The sequence below is a fragment of the Rhodamnia argentea genome, chromosome 9, assembly GCF_020921035.1.
Source record: "Rhodamnia argentea isolate NSW1041297 chromosome 9, ASM2092103v1, whole genome shotgun sequence".
In the NCBI taxonomy this organism is placed as follows: domain Eukaryota; kingdom Viridiplantae; phylum Streptophyta; class Magnoliopsida; order Myrtales; family Myrtaceae; genus Rhodamnia; species Rhodamnia argentea.
Genome location: NC_063158.1, coordinates 2,601,091 through 2,614,790, shown reverse-complemented (window position 1 = coordinate 2,614,790; position 13,700 = coordinate 2,601,091). Strand labels below are relative to the sequence as shown.

The 13,700-nt window shown below is 41.8% G+C and overlaps 2 protein-coding genes across 3 annotated transcripts; both read left to right on the top strand.

Annotated features, from left to right (window-relative positions):
• Window positions 1-3,787: 3,787 nt before the first annotated feature.
• Window positions 3,788-8,859, top strand: LOC115756092 (FT-interacting protein 7). 2 transcript variants are annotated; one of them, XM_030695772.2, is made up of 3 exons: window positions 3,788-3,840; window positions 4,865-4,981; window positions 5,665-8,859. In XM_030695772.2, exon 3 carries the CDS (start codon window positions 5,683-5,685, stop codon window positions 8,704-8,706), a length of 3,024 nt encoding a protein of 1,007 aa, XP_030551632.1. In that variant the 5' UTR covers window positions 3,788-3,840; window positions 4,865-4,981; window positions 5,665-5,682; the 3' UTR covers window positions 8,707-8,859. The 2 variants fall into 2 exon arrangements, with proteins under 2 accessions (XP_030551632.1, XP_030551631.1); XM_030695771.2 differs by lacking the exon at window positions 3,788-3,840 and adding an exon at window positions 3,851-4,145.
• A 1,144-nt stretch (window positions 8,860-10,003) lies between these two features.
• Window positions 10,004-11,761, top strand: LOC115756093 (probable xyloglucan galactosyltransferase GT20). Its single transcript, XM_030695773.2, has one exon. It carries the CDS (start codon window positions 10,112-10,114, stop codon window positions 11,744-11,746), a length of 1,635 nt encoding a protein of 544 aa, XP_030551633.2. The 5' UTR covers window positions 10,004-10,111; the 3' UTR covers window positions 11,747-11,761.
• Window positions 11,762-13,700: the final 1,939 nt, after the last annotated feature.

The following is a 13,700-nucleotide window of genomic DNA, read 5'->3' as shown; positions in this document are numbered from 1 at the left end:
GCCAAGGCTCGGCAGCTGGTGGAGGAAGAAAAAAAGAAAAACACTTCAAAAATTAACAAAAAAATAAATATATAAATAAAATAAAATATTTAAAAATTTGATATGAGTAATTTCAAAAAATGTTTTCATCAAATTAGATTTAGGAATTCACTTTATTAACTTTATGCATGAATTTTTTATTGACCGAAAAGTGTTTTCCGTTAATTATGTCATTTTCAAAAAAGCACACGTGTGAAAATCTAGAAAATCAATTCTCAAAAAACACTTCTATTGAAACAAACGCATCCTAAATTTCATTTTGATGATTTTAACTAGTGTAATATTCGACCCAAAAGAAAAAAAAAACTTGTGTAATAGTTCTTCCCCCTTAATTTTTGTGAGGTTTCTCGTATCATCATTTAAGGCGATTCCTGAGGACCTCTCTTAAAAGGTGGATAGGCAGACTAACTTTAGAATTACAAACACCATATTAGCAGCCACGCCCAGATAAATAAAGTCTATTAATCACTAAAACTTCATATGTTTTGCAAAAAAATATAATAATTTTATAAAATGATCATATTTTTTGGTGTTTAGCTAAGACTTAATAATGAATTGGAAAACGATTTCCATCGTTTGGCAAGGAATTGATTTTTCTAGAAAAATTATGAATTTTTAATTATTTTTTATCTTTCGAATAAAAACTTAAAATTTAATTATTTTATTTTTTAATTACATCCTTTAATTGTTTTTTCTTCTTTTTTCTTCAATTTCTTTGTCAATCGATCGTCAGCTCGGGCGAGGCGAGCCTCGGCGTCACCGGCCTCAAGCGAGGCTAAGCCTCGCTCTCCGGGCTCGCCTGGCGGATCCGGCGAGGCTCGGCTTGAGCTCGCCAACCTTTAATGAGGCCGGTGATAAAGAAAAAAAAAGAAGATGAAAAAATTAAAGAAATTAATTCAAAACTAATTAAAAGTTAAAGCTAATTTTATTAGATTTTTTTTTTAAATTTTGAAATAAAAAATGAAAAAAATAATTAAAAAGAAAGAAAATGTGAAATAGTGGAGAAAGGAAAGATGAGGAAAATGTTTTCCTCTTATAAAGAGGAAAATATTTTTCTCACTTTTGAAGGAGATTTTTCCAAAAAGGGAAAATATTTTCCAAGCAACCAAAGGGCTTGCCTGCACAAACTAAAGATCCAAGGACTCAATACATCAAAGGGCACAAGTCAAAGAATCAAAAGCAAAGATTGGCCCCATGACAAGATATAAACCTATCTTTCCTTCGAAATAAGAGAAATGGATTGAGCGGGTTTGGTACCTACCTTTTTCTTTGCGCCGGGTGAGATAGTAACCAAACCTTCACATTTGGTCAACTAATCCTAAGCATTTTGACTATTTAACAATGTAATTTTTTTTTATCAATTTCGATCGAAAGTTTCTAATGTGGATGCTGATTGTCATACGTGACATGATCGATCTTGATTTGAACAACTTTTACAAATTTTTAAACAATTTTCTAAAATTTGTATGCATGATTTTTATTATTTTATTTATTTTTATCTTCATTATGGTCGGCGAGGGTCACTAGCCACTAGGCGAGGGTTATAGTCCTCACCCGACCATCACGACCCTCCTCGTCGGCCACAATGAAGAATTAAAAAAAATAAAAATAAAAAAGTAGAAAAATTGCAAAAATTTTACGTCAATGCCGGCCATACCATGCAAGACGGCCAGCGATTTCAAATCAAAATTGATAAAAAAAAAATTACATCGGTAAATCGTCAAAAAGTTTATGACTAAATTGGCTAAATTGAAAAGTACAAGGATGAATTGACGTCCGCATGATATGTTTAGGATTTCTTTTGATAAGCCAATTTGAAATATATATGGCTGAATTGTCATCCACACGATATGTTTAGCATTTCTTTTGATAATTTTCCTAGCAAGCTTAGGGGCTAGTAGACGACCAAAATTGGCGATACACCTAAGTCCAAGCCCGCCCTTCACACGCATATTAGACGGGATTTCATGAGATGGAGGATAAATTGGTGGAGTCAAGCTTATGATCTTCAACTTGAAAATTCAACTCTTGGATCATTGGATAGACCAAGTTGACCAACCACCCGGCGGGTGGGCATAGCCAGAACTCAGAAGCCCTTTGCGTTTCCTCTCTGCTCGTTCTTCAGGCTGGGGCGAGGGGCAATAACTCTCCATCCACGTGCGGTACGTACCGCGTATTAATTACTTAGTCCAATCCATGCTCCATAATCTGCCGCAGACTCCCATGATGCCTCTTGCCATAATGGTCGCATTCATTCCTCATCTACTACCCACCATTTACTCCTGTTCACCAGTTCGGCAGCAGAGAAGATGGAGGTTTCGTGCGGGGCAGTCTCATTCGCGTCGTCTCGCGTAATTTTCAATGCGTGTGATGTTTCAATCAAGCCGTGAAATGGAGTTCGTCGTGCTCGTCTCGTAGCCTGGATTCCCATTTTGGTTTGGTTGCAGTCATGCCCTATAGTTCATTCGGTCACGTCGCGATGTATCGTATCTTTGTACATTCGCGGGTTAAAGAGTTGTTAAGCCAGTGCCAAACATCTTTATTCTTTTTTGTTTATTACTATATTCCCGCACGATATACTTTTCATCAAAAAGTGTCTGTAACTCGCTTTAGGCTCGGGAATATTAACGAATCCGATTATTACAATTGCTAAGGATGAAGTAAGTGTTGCCCACGAGACCTTTTTTCAATTTTGCAGAACCCTGGTGAGACGGTTTCTGGAAATTGATATCCAGGGTGTTGCAATTGATAGTACTGCAACCGTGAGGCGTTTATCAATTACCTTAAAAAAAATCAAACCATTTTTTCTAAAAAATTAATTGTTATTAGGTGGCCATATTAATCAGCTATTATGTCACATACCCATGCCAACAACCCCATGAAGCTAACCTCACTATTGAACTAGTTTAAAATCAGTAAAAAAGAAAACTTATTTATAACCTAGATTCACATTAGCCTTCCAAATATGTGCAAATGTTGGCCTTCATACAAGTCACATCCATCCTCGAAAAATGCACGCACATATATGTATATATAAAAGAAAATTTTGTATGAATTTTGCTAAAAATATGCCCGGTAAATAGTTGTTAAACAATCAAATAGGAAAATTTTATGATTTTCATACATATTTTTTCTTGAATTACATGGAATCAGTATCTTGAAAAATCGTAGAGCATGTTCGATAAAATTTTACACTGGTTAGTTAACAAGATCATCTTTCATAAAAATTTTGAAATTGGTTTTGCTACTACTATTATTCCTAAGTACAGAAGGGTGTAAGTGCAGGGTAATGGGGTGAGGCAGACCGCAGGCGAACCCATTGAGACTTCTCGCCTCGTGAAGCGAAGCAGGAGAAACTGGTGGAGGAGACCAGACCAGTCAGTCTCGGACCGACCTTGAATGACTCTCTCTCTCTCTCTCTCTCCTATGGGGGACCATGCCATCATTGTTATGGCTGCCTTGCTGTAAATTTATCTCTCTTCTTCGTTCCAAGTACCCATCCCCCATAACTCCTCTCGTTCTCTCTTTCTCTGCTTCTGAAGTTCCCATCTTTGGCTGATGAACTGAACGGTATAGTCGCCCTCTCCTTCCTGTATTCCATTACTACTGCTTCAACACCCTGTCGACAATGCGCGCCTCAGTGCCCTGTTCTTAGAGTAGCTCCAAAATGAGTGCGCATGACACAGCTTGTTCAGCTCAAAGTTTGGTTTCTTTCGTTGTTGTCCGAGTGTGTGTTCTTGATTTTCACGTTTGAGGGTCTATTTGACTCGGAAAGATCTCGGCAATGGCGTTTGCATTTTGGTGAGTCACGAGTCTTTCGAAAGTTCTTTATGAGCGCTCCATTAACGATAATGCATTTCAGCCTTTTGACCCTTTCTCTCTCTCTCTCCCCTGCAATAAACGACAAATAAGCGTTTCAACGTATTTATGTGGGTGTATACACCCTTCGTTTTTCTCTTTCAAATCTTGCCCCCACCAAACAACATCTGGTCATTTTCCCAGAAAAAAGAGAGCACCAGAGGCGCAAGCGGCGATGGGAAAGTCGAGAATGCTTCGTCTCTGCGAAGGGTCGTCTGGGAAGAGATCGTGAGACGATCCCAAGCTTCGTGGGTTGTTTCCTTTCTCCGTTCTTTCCCCTTCTGTGAATCTGTCAGACATTTTCCCATAGCGCAGTTCGATGCATGTTTTATCGGATCCAAGTGGACTATTTGCCAGTATAATGCTTGCATTAGTCGCCTTAAGTCATGTGTCTTAACCGCTCTTTCAGGATCTTTGAACTCGTCGTGTAATGCACTCGATTCGATTTTTTTTTTTTCAATTATTTTAGCATTTTCTTTTGGCGTTGTTAAAGGCTCCTGATCATTTTACGAGGGAGACATCACATGCACCTAACCAACTGTTGAATCTGCTTGCTTTATTATTCTAATTGGCTCACTTTTCCATAACTTCAAGTTACAATCTCTCTTTATTTCCGCGATGACCAGTATAATTTGCAGTACAAGACAAAAGAGAAGAGATCTTGTGGGCTTTGTCATGGTGCTAGTTATCATTCTGCCTTTGATTCTGCTGATTTGAGAAGGCAGGGTCCTAACTTCTAGCTTGTTTTATAATTAGTTGTTATGCTTGCTCTTGTTTTATTAAGAGTTTCTCCTTTGTCTCTGTCCAATGCTTCAAATTGCAGTGCCAGTCAGTAGTTATTTATTGGTGTCCATGGAAAAAGTAAGAAAGTTGATGAGCTATATGTTCTGTGCATATATGGCGAGGTTATTGATGTGTTGTTGAGTTGAGATTTGATCTCGGGTTTCTCTGTCTTTCATGGTTTCAGAGATTGGAGCTACTGCTAGAGTGGGTTGCGTTGCACTAGTGTTTTGCCATTCAAGAGCTCGCTTCTTCAACGAAAAGACTTCTTGGATTCTATCACTGCTTGGCTTGAGCTTTAGAGGTAACACTCGATCGGAATCTTAGTAATCACCGATTCCTAGCTGATTCTCAGAGTCAGAAGGCTTTGATTTGTTCAGCGTGCCTGATCTTGGTGTCCTGCCAGATCCAGATTGTTACAGCTTATTCAGTAGTTGCGCGTGTAGCTACTTAATCATGTACATGCTGAAGAATATTACTCTCTTGAGTATTGATTCTTCACTGAGTTTGCAAACTATTGAAAGTTAGCTGAAATCAATATGGACTTTGTCAAGAGACAGCCATTACCCTGCCCGGCATCCCTCTGTCTCTTGCCTTCACCGCATTGTAGGGTTGTTCTTGCCTAAGTGCCCCCAGACTAGGACAGATGAAAAAACCTAGCTTACCAACCATATAGCGGAAGCTGGGTTCCAGCTCAATGCTTATTTGCAGATTCATTTGTTTCTGCTTAGGATTATCTCTTTGGTCTCTTTGAAAGCACTTGTTGATCTCAAACTTTTTCTTAATCGAACACTGTTAAGTCCAACTTGATTTCCTCTATCTACTTGCATTACTCAGAACCAAGATCACTGTTTTATCTATTCTTCTCACTGTTTCTATATACTTTCGTTTTAAAAGTGTATAGGTTGAATGCCTTTGGTCCTTCTATCATAAGTATGCTGTTGTTAAACCAAAAGGTGATTGCTTGAAACTTTTTTTGTTTTGCAGGCAGCCGTTGTCTCGATAATGGGCAACCTCAAACTAGGAGTAGATGTTGTCGGTGCTCACAATCTTTTGCCAAAAGATGGGCAAGGTTCGTCCAATGCATTTGTGGAGCTCTTTTTTGATGGGCAGAAGTTTCGGACCACCATCAAAGAAAAGGATCTCAACCCCGTTTGGAATGAGAGCTTCTACTTCAACATCGCCGATCCTTCCAATCTCCATTACCTCACTCTGGATGCTTACATCTATAACACCATCAAGGCCACCAACTCCAGAAACTTCCTCGGGAAGGTTTCCCTTACCGGCACTTCCTTCGTTCCCTACTCTGATGCTGTCGTGCTTCACTACCCACTGGAAAAGCGTGGCATTTTTTCACGTGTGAGGGGAGAGCTCGGCCTGAAAGTGTACATCACCGACAACCCAAACATAAAGTCTTCCAACCCACTGCTGGCGACCGATGTCCCTGAAGTGGATCCAGGTGCAAATGCCCTGAACATGGTTTCTAACAGCCATGCTGAGAAAGGTGGGGTGAGACACACATTTCACCACCTCCCGAACACGAATCATCAACAGAAACAGCAGGTTCCTGAGCCAGAAATTCCTCACAGGGAACATGTGCCTCAACATGATCACGGGCCAAAGTATGGCATCGACCATATGAAAGCAGAACCGCATCCTACGAAGCTGGTGCGGATGTACTCTGCAGCGTCATCCCAACCAGTTGAATATGCCTTGAAAGAGACGAGCCCATTCCTGGGAGGGGGAAGAGTTGTCGCGGGCCGTGTTATTCGCGGTGACAAGACAGCAAGTACTTATGATCTCGTTGAGCAAATGCATTTTCTCTACGTGAGAGTCGTTAAGGCTCGTGAGCTTCCGGCCATGGACGTTTCTGGTAGTCTCGATCCGTATGTCGAGGTGAAAGTGGGGAACTATAAGGGAATTACTAAGCACTTCGAGAAAAAGCAAAACCCGGAGTGGAACCAGGTGTTCGCCTTCTCGAGGGAGCGGATGCAAGCATCCGTGCTAGATGTTGTTGTCAAGGACAAGGATCTGGTCAAGGACGACTTTGTGGGCATTGTGCGGTTCGACGTGAATGAGGTCCCTCTTAGGGTCCCGCCGGATAGCCCCCTAGCACCGGAGTGGTACCGGCTTGAAAATAAAAAGGGAGAGAAGATAAAGGGGGAGCTAATGTTAGCAGTTTGGATCGGCACCCAGGCTGACGAGGCCTTTCCCGATGCTTGGCACTCCGATGCTGCGATGCCTGTCGATGCTACACCCATGGTCTCGGCCCTGATACGGTCGAAGGTCTATCATGCGCCGCGGTTGTGGTATGTGAGGGTTAATGTCGTGGAGGCTCAAGACTTAGTTCCGACCGAGAAAAATCGTTTCCCAGATGTTTATGTTAAGGTGCAGATAGGGAACCAGATAATGAAGACAAAGACAGTTCAGGCTCGAGGCTTCAATTCCTTGTGGAATGAGGATCTTTTGTTCGTTGCTGCCGAACCTTTCGAAGACCATCTGATCCTTTCAGTTGAGGACCGTGTAGCCCCTGGCAAAGATGAGATCCTAGGGAGGGTCATCATTCCTTTGGGGTCGGTGGAAAAGCGTGCGGATGATCGGATTATCCACTCCCGCTGGTTCAATCTAGAGAAGCCTATAGCCGTGGATGTGGATCAGATAAAGAAAGAGAAATTTTCAAGCAAGATCCATCTCCGAGTTTGTCTCGATGGAGGATATCATGTTCTTGATGAGTCAACTCATTATAGCAGCGATCTACGGCCCACAGCTAAGCAGTTATGGAAGCCATCAATTGGTGTATTAGAACTAGGAATTCTGAATGCCGTGGGCCTCCACCCGATGAAAACACGAGATGGCAGGGGCACGTCTGATACATATTGTGTTGCCAAGTACGGTCACAAATGGGTCCGCACACGCACCATTGTCGACAATCTGTGTCCGAAATATAACGAGCAGTACACTTGGGAGGTTTTTGATCCGGCCACAGTTCTAACGATAGGTGTATTTGATAACAGCCAGCTCGGTGAAAAGGGTGCAAACGGCAACAAGGACCTGAAAATTGGTAAGGTGAGGATCCGAATTTCGACCTTGGAGACAGGACGTGTCTACACGCACACATATCCACTCCTAGTGCTCCATCCTACAGGAGTAAAGAAGATGGGAGAATTACATCTGGCAATACGGTTCTCGTGCACATCTTTAGTGAACATGCTTTTCACTTATTCGCGTCCGCTATTACCTAAGATGCATTATGTGAGGCCCTTCAATGTGATGCAGCTTGACATGCTCCGCCACCAAGCTGTCACAATAGTGGCAGCGAGACTTGGCCGGGCCGAGCCTCCGCTTCGGAAGGAGGTGGTGGAGTACATGTCCGATGTGGACTCGCACCTCTGGAGTATGCGCAAGAGCAAAGCGAACTTTTTCCGTCTGATGTCAGTTTTCTCCGGATTGTTTGCTGTCGGAAAATGGTTTGGGGATATCTGCATGTGGAGGAATCCCATTACGACCGTGCTGGTGCACGTGCTCTTCGCAATGCTCGTCTGCTTCCCAGAGCTGATTCTGCCCACTATATTTCTGTACATGTTTCTGATCGGAGTATGGAATTTCAGGTATCGCCCCAGGTACCCTCCCCACATGAACACCAAAATCTCGCAAGCTGAAGCGGTATATCCTGACGAGCTGGATGAAGAATTCGACACCTTCCCAACCACACGCAGCCCGGATGTGATCAGGATGAGGTATGATCGGCTTAGAAGTGTCGCTGGTAGGATTCAGACCGTGGTTGGCGATGTGGCGACCCAAGGAGAGCGGTTTCAGGCTTTGCTGAGCTGGCGGGATCCACGTGCTACGGCCATCTTTGTCACTTTCTGCCTCGTCGCCGCACTTGTATTGTATGTGATCCCCTTCCAGGTGGTGGCAGGATTGGCCGGATTTTACATGATGAGACATCCTAGGTTCCGCCACAGGCTACCTTCGGCACCGCTCAACTTCTTCAGACGCCTGCCAGCCAGAACTGATAGCATGCTGTAAGACTGTAAGACCGATGTCCTGGCCTGTCTAAATCTAAGTTTATCCTAGTTTTCTTTCTAGTGTGGATCTTGTACCGTGGCCTTGGGGTCCTGAATGCTGTTATTAGAGTAATTAACTCGAGACTTATTACTGGATTCAGCTGTTTTAGGCAAACCAGTGTTGGACATATAGTAGTCGGAAAACTATATTATCCACGTCTACGTGTTCTTATCAATCATACATGCATCAATGACTCCACAACGAGGAGAGCAAAGTCCACCACGACAAAAATGTAAGGCAATTCTTACCATTTGAGTTCTAAAACTTGTTAAATTTGTTCATTTAAGTTGACAAATTTTAGGTCTTATTTGAACTCTTCCACCTGATCTCCCCCTAACAAAGTCAGAGATTGGACAAATGACCATGCCTACGTTCCAAACTCTGGCACCCGATCCTTATGTTTATGGTGAATTAGCCAGTGTTGGGATACCACTAGTCGCGTCTAAAGACAACAGAAACCAAATAGAGAATTGAACAAGAACGCATCACAAGAATTATATTCTAGAGTTTCCCAATTGGATGATACCGATGCTTGTGTATGGTTGGGAGCTATCCAAATTCAAGGACACACTCTAAATAAGGGTGTGAAGTAGATCTTGTTTCAACTAAAGGCCCAAAGTGGGCATAGCTATTTCAAATAAGGGCATGATCTCACCGGCCGGTCAAGAGCATTTTATTCCAAAGATAATTTGAACCTAAATTTTAGTTAAATTAGATTAAGATTTTAAAAAACTATTTTAAAAAAGAAACAATACAGGAGAGGCGGGCCTGGTTTTCTTTTTCTTTTTCTTTTTTGTGTGTTTTCTTTTTTGAGTTTATAAAAAGAAAAAAAGTAAAAGACGAAAATGCACTAACCAACCGGTGATGTCAGGCCCTTTTTGAGACCGACATGGCTACTTCGGGCCTCTTATTTGAAATAAAATCCATTTCGATTCATTATATAAGAAAATGAAGGCAATTTAAGCTCTTATTTCAAACAAGGTTCACTTAAAGTATTTATTTGAGAAAATGTTTTTTCCCCAAAAATTCAATGTATTAGCTAGTACTTTCAAACCAAAATTTTTGCAAATAATGCTGGAATTAATTGTTTAGCTAAACGGCAGAATTGACCTGTTCAATATTCTCCTCAGCAACCACTAATGGTGCTTCCGACAACCCATTCATGGAACATTTTTTTTCATTTTGTTCAACGACGACATTCTTTTGAAAACGTGCATGCAGCTTCAAATCCCTCAAACCAGGACGTGCACACCATGTTTCAGGATCACTGGCTAGAGACAGAGCAGCCTCGATTCACTAGAAAACCGAAAGCCAGAGATAGCCCCAGGAAAGCTATGCAACACCATCTTGTCCCCTCGAGGAAATAATGGCAATCTCAGTGTCCAAGAAGAAAACCAGAGCAATCAAGAAGGCGGAAGAGAGACCAGATTCTTGCTGTTGCTTCTTCAACGCCCTCTTGTGCAGAGTCATTTTCAGAGTCCCTGCTGTGATTCTCCTCTTCATCCTCATCTGTCTGTGGTCCTCCTCGACCACCATCATATCGGGAAACATGGTCCACGTCTGCGTTTCGTCGCGCAAGCTCAACAAGCTCTACTGCCTCTCGGCAGGTGCGCAGCCCAATCTCAGAATTTCCCCTCCCAGGATCAGGAATTCCTCTGCTTCCAGCAAGGCTATGCCTAGCACCGGCAATGGAGATACGAAAGGAATCGTGGAGCCTGTTTCGGTCATCAAGAACGCCTTTGATGATGTTCGAGATGATGAGGTTGCAAATGCCATGAAGTCGGTTGAGGAGCAGCTAGAAATGCAACGGTCCTGGATCTCGCACTCGAACAATCAGAACTGCAAGGATAGGGGGATATTCGTGTACGACTTGCCTCCAAAGTTCAACAAGGACCTTGTATCTCAGTGCAAGGACATGACTCCTTGGACTGATTTCTGCAGATACTTCACGAACGACGCGATGGGCGAGCCGATACCGAAGCTCGGCAGGAAGTGGTACCAGACCCATCAGTACTCTCTGGAGCCAATTTTTCACTCCAGAGTTCTGAAACACCCTTGCAGGGTCTACAATGAGAATGAGGCAAAGCTGTTTTATGTGCCATTCTATGGTGGCTTGGACATACTGAGATGGCACTTCAAGAATGTGACAAATGACGTGAAGGACACATTGGCATTGGAGCTCATGAAGTGGCTTCAGCAACAGCGGTCATGGCTCCAAAACTCAGGCAAAGATCATGTTTTTGTGCTTGGCAAGATCTCATGGGACTTCAGGAGAAATAGAGGCTCCAAATGGGGGAATCAGTTCCTAGAGCATGATCAAATGCAGAACCCAATCAAGATCCTGATCGAACGGCAACCTTGGCACGCCAACGACATTGGCGTCCCCCACCCCACCAGCTTCCATCCGCACTCGGATGACGACATCATCACCTGGCAGCAGAGGATCATCGGTTCTCGCCGCAAGAACCTCGTGAGCTTCGCTGGGGCCACGAGGCCTGAATTGCCCGACAACATAAGGACGTTGCTGATCGACCAATGCAATTCAGCCGACGAAGGGAAGTGCCACTTCCTGGACTGCCGCTCTGGCCAGTGCGCCGGGCCCGAGACCATCATCGAGCTCTTCACGGAGTCCGAATTCTGCCTGCAGCCCCCTGGGGACAGCCCGACAAGGAAGTCACTGTTCGACTCCCTCGTGGCGGGCTGCATACCAGTGCTCTTCGACCCTTTCACAGCGTATTACCAGTACGCGTGGCATTTGCCAGAGGACCGCAGCAAGTTCTCGGTGTTCGTGGGTCAGGAGGAACTGAGGCAGAGGAAGGTGAATGTGGTGGAGAGGTTGATGAAGGTCCCGGTGCAGGAGAGGGAGGACATGAGGAGCTACATTGTGTACGAACTCGTGCCAGGTTTGGTATATGGTGATTCAGATTCAAGGTTTGGTAAGTTTCAGGATGCTTTTACCATAACAATGAACAATTTGCTTGAGAGGATGAGAAGACTATAGTTGATTCCTTTGACATGTTACCTATTGTTTTTTTTTTTTTTGGTCGAAGTTACCCATTGTTAAGTGTCTGTTTTTTTTTTTCCTTCCTTTTTTGGCCTATTCATAAAGCTTTTGTTTACTTGTTTGTACGAGATAAGATCCTGGAAATTGCAAAGGAAAATGAGAATATTTACAAGTGGGTGTTTGGGAAGCTGCGGGCCATGAGTCGAAAATGGGTTGAAAATAGATTTGTAAAGCCCCAAATAAAACCCATTTTGCTTAGGTTTTTCTTTTTTAAATCCATACATAACACATATTTTAATTTGAATATGACCCACATTCGAACCATTTTCATAAATGTAGGTTAAAATATATGCCTTTGACTCATATTGACAGCCCTAGGTGTAACCGACTAATAATCTTCTTTGATACATGGCAACTTGATGTGTCTTTGTGAATCGGGTAAAACTGTTGAAATTTGTTTATAAAAAAAAAACAAAAGTGTCCCTTTTCCAATTCCAGATAGGATGGAAGGAAAAGCGCAAGTTACTTTATTAGTTATAAGATTACTATAGTTTTTCAAAATAGAGAAATGGGCAAGTGGGCTATAACCCACTATACCTGCATGCGGGTGTGCAATTTTTAGGCGCACTTTGCATGCTTGAGCGGTCGCAATTAATTATTGGCACTATTTAACAATCATTTTGTTTTTTATTTTTCGAAATTATAATGAAAATAAATTGGTGAGTCCTAATGAGAAACGGTGAGATTGTTCATGTAGGAGTTACAGTTATTTCTTTATTAAATTTATTTTCAAATTTTAATTAGTTAATTATGTCCAATAGCAGCAATTTTTCAAACATAACAGTTTTCTATGAAAAAAAACATAGCAGTTCTTTTGGACAACGAAGAGGTGTGTCCAAATTAACCATTCTTTGGACACGAAGAGGTATGCTCAAATTAACCATTTTTTGGACACAAAGAGTTGTGTCGATATTACGGTTTTTAAGACATGAAAAGTTGTCTTCTTTCGACTATTATATATTAAGCAATTTTGTTCATTTTCACAACTTCAATTTTTCAAAAATTTCAATTTCGTTTTTCTCAAAGAAACACAACCATCTTCTCCTATTGTTTCTCGAGATTCCGGATAATTATCAGAATTGTTATGTGCTATTTTCATTGAGACTTTGTTGTATTTGGATGATATTTGCTGAAAACTATTAGCTACGTTATGGAGCAAATAAATTCTTAAAGAGAGTGTTATTACGCTTCAAAGTTTGATTCCATTTTATCCCACTCCAATCGATATTTTCCAATAAAAACTCCACCCACAATGTGAAAGGCATGATCCATAAGATGGCTAATAAGAGACAATTAAGATTTCAGCTCAATATTTCTCACGTCAGAACCAAACACCAATGGAACATATAGACCCTGTTTGATTCAGCATTTGACTAAGGGACTTTGAGAAAATGCAAATACATTTGAGCTAAAGGCCTTTTTCAAAATCCAAGTAGTGTTTGGTAAATGGTATTTTAAAAACACATTTGAAAAGTAATTTTGACGTAAATGTTGTTCGATAAAAAATGAATTTTGTAAAATGTTTTTTCTTTTTGAAAAAAGGGCGGTGGTGGCGGCTGGCGGGCGATCGGCGACCGACGGCAACCGGCGGCCAATGGGCGATGGTGGTGGGCAAAGGCGGCAAGCGAAGGTGACAAAATTAAAATAATAAAAAAATTAGTTGCATTTCGTAAAAGAGATACTTTGAGTTAAAGAATTTTAGAGAGCATTTGAGATGCAATTGCATTTTTCCAAAGTGAGCCAAAAAATGAACCAAATATCATTTGCATTTATTCTAGAGACTTTAGAGGCCCAATGCTCATTTATAATGCTGAACCAAACAGGGCTATAGAGTTTGATTTACCATGAAAAGTTAATTTCCAAGTGCATTTGATCAAAAGCTTTGGCCATA